At 45.0% G+C, this 9,089-nt stretch overlaps 1 protein-coding gene across 1 annotated transcript; it reads right to left on the bottom strand.

Moving 5' to 3' along the window:
• Positions 1-1,300: 1,300 nt before the first annotated feature.
• LOC144742175 (Y+L amino acid transporter 2-like) lies at positions 1,301-7,161 on the bottom strand. Its single transcript, XM_078624657.1, has 11 exons — positions 7,036-7,161; positions 6,281-6,456; positions 5,979-6,121; positions 5,078-5,203; positions 4,500-4,644; positions 3,892-4,015; positions 2,558-2,661; positions 2,342-2,438; positions 2,114-2,263; positions 1,798-1,981; positions 1,301-1,395 (listed from the first exon to the last, which is right to left on the bottom strand). The coding sequence occupies exons 1-11, from the start codon at positions 7,159-7,161 to the stop codon at positions 1,301-1,303; spliced, it is 1,470 nt and encodes a 489-aa protein (XP_078480783.1).
• Between the last annotated feature and the right edge of the window lie 1,928 nt (positions 7,162-9,089).

Raw genomic sequence — 9,089 nt, 5'->3', positions numbered from 1 at the left:
AAGTTGTGGTGAGAAGCTGGAGACAACAATCAAGACTTGACAGATCAGCTGTTGTTTGTTCCTGAAGTAAATGTTTGCTACCACAAGGAGGCACTAGAAATCAAACAGCCTGCAGGCACAATCACATGTTCTGGCTCACTGATAAAAACTGTTTGCTAATCTCAGAATTAAAACCAGTCAGACACAAAAATCATCTCTTGTGTTCTATATAAACTAGATCTTCATTACAAAACCTCTCCATCTGTCTGTCAGACCAACAACCAATCAGAATAAAGCTTTCTTAAACCTGTATAACTCTACTACAGAATATGGCAGATGTGCAAAACTGTTACAAAGATTAGGTAACATGGCAAACAACGTCCCGCTGTCACATCTCTACCGCTGATTCAACCTTCTGGCAAAAGGCAGCAGGAATTTAAACCAGCAGCTCCCACTGCAGGTTCACGAGACCAAATAGATCGGAAAAACACACACTGACTGTCTGACCGACTACTTCCTTGAAATGTGTGCTGCGCTTCAATAATGGAACATTCTGATTCTTAAAAACTAGAATGAACTTGAATATTGAGCAAAAAAAAATGTCTGGTTTGAATCAAACGTTTTCAATTCATTCTCATTAAAGATCTGTTTAGTTGTTAGGTCTGGTGTTCATGCACGTGTGTGCGTGTGTGTGTGTGTTAAACTTTCTGCCTTGCCCAACCTAGATAATTTTTAATACTTGATCTGCGACCATCTCCACTCACCACACACACACACACACACACACACACACACAGATGCCACAAACACTGTCGACGCTGTGGAGGCATATTGATTTGTCCCTTCCCTGATTGTGGTCTGAGGACACCCAGCTGCTGCGTCAGTGTTGGTACCTAAACACCGTCTCCCATTCAGTGGGTATGTGAAAACAGTAACCACCACCATTTGTGTTGAAATCCTATGAGTTGCAATCTCTGCTGAGGCTCCTGGTGTATGTGTGTGTGTGTGTGTGTGGAGGGAACTGCTCACGCAGCACTGCATTCAAGCACGTGTAGGAGTTATTATCGGTAGTGAACTGTAAGTTGGAGGGTGATCCTGTACAAAATGTGCATTCCTGCTCGTCTTAAGTAAAATCCTTTATGTAAGGTCGCATGTGCGAGGAGGAGGAGAGGCGAGTGCGCTCCGTCCCTCCGCTTTCTCCAACCTTCATCCGTTAAAACTGCTAAAGTCTTACTCTTTCAAATCCTGATTGTCTGCAGCTCATAGTTTCCTTCTTCACCTGACATTCACATTCCTTCATCGGTAAGTGTTTGCCGCTCCATCACTCCATCTTCTCAGGGTCGATGTTGTCGAGGTCGATGTCAGGTGAGGCCACACAGCACATGCACAGTTTCTGTGTGCATAGAGATATCCGGCCTGCGGTGGCAGAAACACAGGGGAGGTCGTTTATGACATTGACTACAATCAGCAGCTAGCAAAAATGGCTGCATTTCTATAGCATTTATCTACCTGAACGTCACTCAACGCGCTTTACACAGCTGCCAAATTAACCCAGTCACACAGAAACACGGCTGAGGTAGCATCAGGAACGATTTGGGGCTCAGGACACCGTCATTCTGAAGGAGCTGGGATTCGAACTAGGAACATTGACAACTGGACGACCCTCTCTACCTGAGCTAACTTAGCAGGAACGAACGGTTGCCTAGCTTCACATGGTATAAACAAGAGGACAATTTCAGTAGCCGTTGCATCCTGACAATGAAGACAATTCCAATGAAGTCACTCTTCGAAAAAACAGCATCGTCTCAAGTGTCTTACTCAGCATTTTGCCCAAGAAGGCTGGTCTGGAGCTGGGCGGGAGATGGACACAAATGTAGTAGACCGGTGCCCCGGACAGCGCCACAGCGATTCCCACCAGAGAGTTGATGGTGTCGCTGTAGAGGGGCACAACCACCAGGAAGACGCTGCACAGGCAGTAGACGATTGGGAAGAACAGAGACAGCTGCAGGGGGACAGACGGCAACAATCAGCACAACCATATCTCAGCATCTGAAGTGAGTTAGTTTCAACAGGATTCATGTGTACTGCATTTCCTGTTTCTGACATCAAGAAGATCCCATGTTTGCATATCTACCTTGACAGGTCGGTGCAGGTCGGGGGCTTTAAAGCGAAGGTAGACCAGGCTGCCTATTGACAAGCCGATGAACAGCCAGTAGTTAAAACTGAAGTAGTTGATCAGCTGGAAAACGTCTGGCACCAACAGGTACAACAGGGACATGGCACCCTGGGGGGGTAAAACCAAGACACGTCAGCGCTCAGGACATCCGGGAGGGTCCGACGCAGTAAAAAGGGTGATACGTACATTAAAGAGCAGGGCAGGAATCGGGGTGAAGCGCTTAATGTGGATCATGCACAGAACGTTTGGTAGGTGCCCCTCCCTGGAACCAACGAAAAACAGCCTGTAGGAGACAAACAAAAACAACAAACAAAGGTGAATCGAAGGTCAAAGGTGAATCCTGACATTAGCACTGACGGTCAGATGAAGTGGATTAACAGAGTTTCTGGTGTATTCACTGACCTGGAGGCAGCGATAATAGAGGAGTTGAGGCCTCCGTAGCAGGAAATGGCCACAGCCAGCGGGATCAGCCAGCGGGCCCAGCCCAGCACCTCATCGGCGAAGGTCTGAGGACATAGGAAGGCAGCAAAGAGCTCACATCTGACATTCATTTACACACCCTGGTCGTACAGACTTTAAAGGCTGCGACGATGAAATTATTCAGTCAGTTATTACGTCACACTTCAGTGGGGGTTTTTTTATTTAAAAAAAAAACATCTTCCCATTTCCCCTAAAATACCTACAGCAGAAATTCAAAGGTTAAATATGGAAACATATTTATTTATGCCGTCTCTTATGTCTTAGGGGAAACTTGAGTGCAAAGGTGTGAAACCACAAAGCTGCCACATCCTGCTAGTCGCTGTAGACGCACATGTTTGTTTTTACCTCCAGCACCAACTATGGGTGGGGCTGGATGTGTAAAGATGGTGTTCACAGTTTTATCTTTGCACTCTCCTGCAGACAAGCTTGCTCTCTTTAGTAACAAATGTCCTTAGCCTCAAAATAATGTGGCGATCTTGGGTTCTTGAGAGGAAACTCAGCTCTGTGCACCCCTGGACTTCAGGAACCGTAGCTCTTTATTATGCTCTCACACCAACAAACACATCAAAGCAGGGAGGTCATCACCCAAACACACAGCCTCACTCATGGGGCCAAGTGCTCTTTTCAGTTATTTTGGTGGTGCAGTGTCACCCGTCGGGCGTGGCTTTCATGTGTTTGCAGGAGTTTGGAGTCCAAAGAATATTCAAAGATTCAAAGTGTTGCCAAGCTGGAAGGCTCAACACTATGGCAAACTGGGGGGAAAAGACCAGCAGTATGACATGGACATGGACATGAACATGACACGAGCAAACATCAGCACACCTATTTCATCACTAGAGCGAATGAAAATGGTGCGTAAATAATATTGTCAGCAAACCTGAGCACAGTGATTCCTTCTCAAACAAAGTAATCGTATCATCAACCTGCCTGTGTTCCTGTGAGGGGCGCTAACGTCTTTAGCTAGATGAGGTTCCTGTCATCAGCTTCACTGCTTCAGCCCCACACAACCATGAGGGAAAACTAAATCAGATATGTGACAGTGTCTGTCAGCCGCGCTAAAAATAGACCACAGGATGACGGGAAAAAATAAAGTTCAAACCAGGTCGCCCATGTGAAGCTGAGCAGATGCTGTCAATTTAGATGGAGCCTGTGATCTACTAACAGAATTTAAATATTAGTATGCACAGAACATGAGGAGTTCATCTCTGCTGGCGCACAAACAACAGCAACAACAACACAGACTGTCAGCTACTCACCACGGCAACGGCTTCACTGCTGAGCACCTGGTCCGCATCCATGACGACGTAGTAGGCGACGTTGGTCAAGATGTAGATCACTGTGACAACTGGCATGGAAATGGCAATGGACAGGGGTAAATTCCTAAAATGAAAACCCAGTGGTTAAAAATAAAAAGAGAAGTCACCAGCAAATAGGACTTGATGTAGACAGAAGTCGGGTACTGCTGCAAAAGCTTTAACGATCTGATCTATATACTGCTGGAGTTACACATCTACACCGCTCTTTAGTTAGACAGTTTCAAAACATTCTCCAGATATCACCATCACTTTGCGTAGTTTAGAATTTCAATGCAACTGTGTCAGACTCCTGTATGGCCCTGAAGTGATCCGCATGCACAGACAACACGTCACACGCTGTGTGGATGCTACACGTGTCAGCGTGTACGTGTCAGCGTGTAAGTATTTGTTGTGAAGTCAGAGCCGACACATTTACGACCTAGTGATAAAGGAAAGAAGAAAATTGATTCATTTCTTCTAATAATTGTGCTATTCCAACTGTGGTACAGATCAGATATGGGTGGTATGCAGCCACAGAAACAATCTGTGAAAGGGTTCGGACTCAGCACCTCTCTGGGTTCTTGATCTCCTCTGTGATGAAGTTGAGCGTGTCCCAGCCTGAGTAGGAATAAAGAGCTGAATACAGGGCCAAGGCCATGTCACCTGGGTCCAGTTTGGAACCTTTGAATGAGTCCTCAAAGTTCTGATCAAAACCTACAGAGACAAGGGAAAAAAAAAGAAGCTCAAATGAAGCAGCCTGGAAAAACATTTCTAAGCAGAATCAATCTGAGCTTCATAGATATGCTTTCAAAAAAAGGCCATAATTACTTTCTACTGAACCCGGTTGCTCCTGATGAGCAGGATGCCACTTTGCCGCGAGTCATCAGCGTGTGTGAATACAAAACAATTCAGCAAACTGCTTCAAGTCGTGTAACGACAGGGTTGATGCTATGAAAAGGCAGCTCAGTCACCAGGAAGTACCGCTTTCAGATCATACACAGGCTTTGAACGACTACTTGTGAGCGCCAATCAGAAGGAGATGCATTGAAACGGGGGAGGGGCGAAGTAAAATCTATCTAAAAGACTCATGATTCAGCATTAAATATGATCGTTTTCAGTATCTACCGAGGACTCGAGGACGTCCTACCTTGTGCCAGTTTCACCAGGCCGGTGATGATGATGACGATGAGAGCTAGGACCTTGGCTACGGTGGAGATGACTTGAAGAATGGCCCCCCATTTCACTTTCATCGAGTTCACAAATGTTAGCAGACCTGTGGAAGAGGAAGCAGATAAAGAAAAACAGTACTTGACTGAAGCTTCACATGTATTAGCACTTTTCGTCAGATGCCACTTCTGTGGATAATAACGATCTATTTGGTGAAATATGAACTAATCAGACTAGTTAAGGTGGTAGTGCTGTCTCTCATGTGTTTTGCCTTAAGGGTTTTTATGATAGGCATATGTACAAATAGGTGGAGGTGGCAGAGTTAAAGATGCTGAGATTCTCTTTAGGAGTGACCAGGATGGACAGGATTAGGAATGAGGTCATCAGAGGGACAACACAGACAGGAAGGTTAGGAGAAAAAGCTAGAGAGGCTAGATTGAGATGGTTTGGACATGTGCAGAGGAGGGACAGTGGATACATTGGTAGGAGAATGTTAGAGATGGAGTTGCCAGGTAGGAGACAGAGAGGAAGACCAAAGAGGAGGTTTATAGATGCAGTGAGGGAGGACATGGAGGTAGTTGGAGTCAGAGTAGAGGATACAGAGAACAGGGAAAGATGGAAGTCAATGATTCGCTGTGGCAACCCCTGAAGAGGGACAAAGCCGAAAGAAGAAGAAGAATATGTACAAATAGGTACAAAGTTTAGGCATAATGTAATTTAACATTTAATACAGCCTGTTTGTAGATATTTGTTTGTTTTCGTTCAATACATCAACAAACAGTGTGATTTTGACAGTAAATGGAGCACTGACATCCTGGTTGAAAACCAGAGGCACTATTGATTTAAGTAGAGGGTAGCAGTGAGCACAGAGGGAACCGTACATATGATGGCTGCAGCGATGAGGCGGACGGCGTCATAGGGGGCGGAACAGGTGGGGTAAAAGGGCTGGACCAGGTAACTGGAGAAGGTGAGGGCGATCACTGCCTGACAGGCTGGTTCTACTATCAGCAAAGACGTCCACAGCCTGAAATGGAATTAATAAACATTACTCACCGAAAGGACAAACTCTGCATCTATTCATGACATTTGACATTTACAATGATTCTGCTGTCGCTACAGGCCAATCAGCAAATACAATACTGCTTTTACTTGTGTAATACAGTAATACAGTGACACAACGCACCGAATAAAAGCCAAGAAGCCTCCAAAAGCCTCCAGTATGTAGGCATAAGAGGCCCCAGATTTACGGATGGTGGTGCCCAGCTCAGCATAGCACAGAGCCCCAAACACGGAAAACACCCCTCCGATGGCCCAGATGACGAGCGACAGACCGAAGGAGCCTGTGTACCGAAGAACTCCCTGAGAGAGAGAGAAAGAGAGGGAGAGCAAGAGAGAAGCTGGCACATAAATGCGTCACAGGGACAAAATATTCACACTATGGATTTCTGCCAGTCACGATGGTGTTACTGTTTGATTCATTCAGCAGGTACGTTTTTTTCCCCATTTGTTGCAGTTTAAATTTCAGAATTATCAACCGAGTGCAGGCGCGCCCTGTGCGCGCTGCTGGATGATCCCTAACTGCAAAGTAAGACTTTTCAGGATGAAGTAAATACTGTTAAACACAGTTGAAAAAAATCAATTCTTTGATTTTACAGCTCAACTTCTTTCATACAAGTTAGAATAGAGCAGTTGGCAAGAAGCATGGAAGCGGTTGCAGTTGTAACTAGTTCTGATGTTTGCCGTGGAAGCACATGTGTGTTGTTAATGTCAACAGCTGAGTAACGTGGCTGATGCAATTCCAACAGCACGATATATATGGACAATCACACAAGACCTGTGATCAGCAGGATTTTAACAAATATACAAAATATGCACAGTTAAAAAGTAAAAGTATTTTTCCATTGTGTCAGTTTAACCGGGACAAACAAAGTCTCCTACCTTAGGTGAGACAAAGATGCCAGAGCCAATCATATTTCCCACAATGAGGCAGACCCCATGGAGGAGGGAGATCTCCTGCTTCAACCGCACGCTACCATGGGACACGGAGTCGACCTCAGCAACCATTCTGAGCGATTTGCAGCTTCAAAGCTGCTGCCACTGGATAGAAAAGAATCCTTTTGTATGACGAAGTGAGGGGTGTGGACCAGGCTCAGGAGTAAGAGGTGTGTTCTCCCCCGGCAGCAGAGACAATGTCTCAAACAGACATCGTGGAGAGGCAGAGCGTCTGAACTGTGGTGATCTGTCACGAAAACAAATACACATCGTTACACTTTGCATATGTCAGCGCACAGGTAGAACAAGACATGGGGAAGTGAGACAACCACTTTGAATGATGGCTGAAATGGGAAGACTAATTACTTAATAGTTTAAATAGGTTAGCTTTTCGCAGGTTGAATCCTAACACATCTACTGGCTAAAATACTTTTCTTTCATGCATTTTTGGATCACTTTCAACAAAGGGTTTTAACAATACAATTCAAAATTGTGTGCAACATTAAACAACACAAAGCCTCTATTCACATTTACTGATTCATATGTTTATCATCTTTAAGCAAATACAAATTTAATAGAAAACAAGAAAACATCAGCCATCGACACACACACCCGTATGTACATACACGTGTGTGTGTGTGTGTACTCAAACGGTTTCCTCTCCCAAGTCGGAAATACGAGCTGCAAACAGGAAGGGGGCTGGACAGACTTAACACATCATTTTCCGGAAACACATAGGGGACGAGAACCGACACCGACAGCCACACGGTGTTCTACCGACACGTGTGTGGAGGAACCGACTTCACAAACTACGTCAGTCAGATACAGTCAGATGAATCCGAACCGACTCCTTTTCTCCACAGACAGATGAGCCACCGGCTGCCCACAATGACTAACACAGGGGCTGCTGGTAGCTTTTAGCACCGTCCTGAAATAAACGGGACTCAGCCCCGGAGGCATCAATTAAACTCCATGTGTCGTCACGCAAACGCCAGATAGTTTAAACGCTGCCATCATTCGACTCCTCTGCCATTATCCGACACCTCTGGCGGAGTTATCAGTGAGGCTACAGATGAACATGCTAACATGTGAGGGGATGGAGAAGGTTCACGCTACTTCCGAGTTGAAACTCTGTTGAGCCTCAAAAACGACCCAGGACTGTAAGAACAACAAGGGTAATGAGCTCGTGTATTTTTATTTTTTTGATTAATAACAAAACATACCTGTTATTTATCCAGTGAATCTGGCAGCAACAGATGCGAATCGGGCCACTGGTGAAATGAGTTTGAGCTAGTAGCCCCCAGTCCAGATAACATCTGCTGCTAGCTCCTCCCTCGACCAACCGCCACCGGATGACCAGCAAACTGAACCGACAGCTTTCAGAGGGAACAGCAACAGAACAGGCGGAAAAAATGCGACAATCGGCTAATCTATTGTCGCCAAGTAGAAATATGTCAACCATCATCAGTGGCGAGGAGACGCCGCGCCAGCGCATTGATCTTTATCAGTGATTGTCAGTGATTAGGTCGTCACAGGTGTACCCAGTGTGAACCGTCAATCCATCATTCCGCGCAAATAGTTCATGCCTCAGTACATCGTCTCCCCATCTGCATCTGAAGTAAACACTAGTGATCTGTGTTTGTTTATTCGGGTTAAAAAAGAGAGGTGAAATGAAAACATGAGCATGACTCATGAACATGAGTCATAAAAAATACGGAACAAAGTGATTTTATGTGCATTGTTTTTGTTCTCTCAATAGGTGCCTATAATATAAATTAATGGTCTATATGCAAACAAATGACTTCCTGGTATAGGGACACACACACATACACACACACACACACACACACACACACATCCTGTGTAACTGTATAAAACTCGATACTAACATATTTCAAAGATGATAGATCTGCCACGGGGATGAATGAATGAATGAATGAATGAATGAATGAATGAATGGATAGTTTTCCATCAACTCAAAACTCAAGATACGCTGCCAT

Source organism: Lampetra planeri, unplaced genomic scaffold, assembly GCF_965212315.1.
Source record: "Lampetra planeri unplaced genomic scaffold, kcLamPlan1.2.h2 scaffold_889, whole genome shotgun sequence".
In the NCBI taxonomy this organism is placed as follows: Eukaryota; Metazoa; Chordata; class Hyperoartia; order Petromyzontiformes; family Petromyzontidae; genus Lampetra; species Lampetra planeri.
The sequence above is the reverse complement of the archived record's forward strand: the minus strand, read 5'-3'. Positions and strand labels throughout refer to the sequence as shown.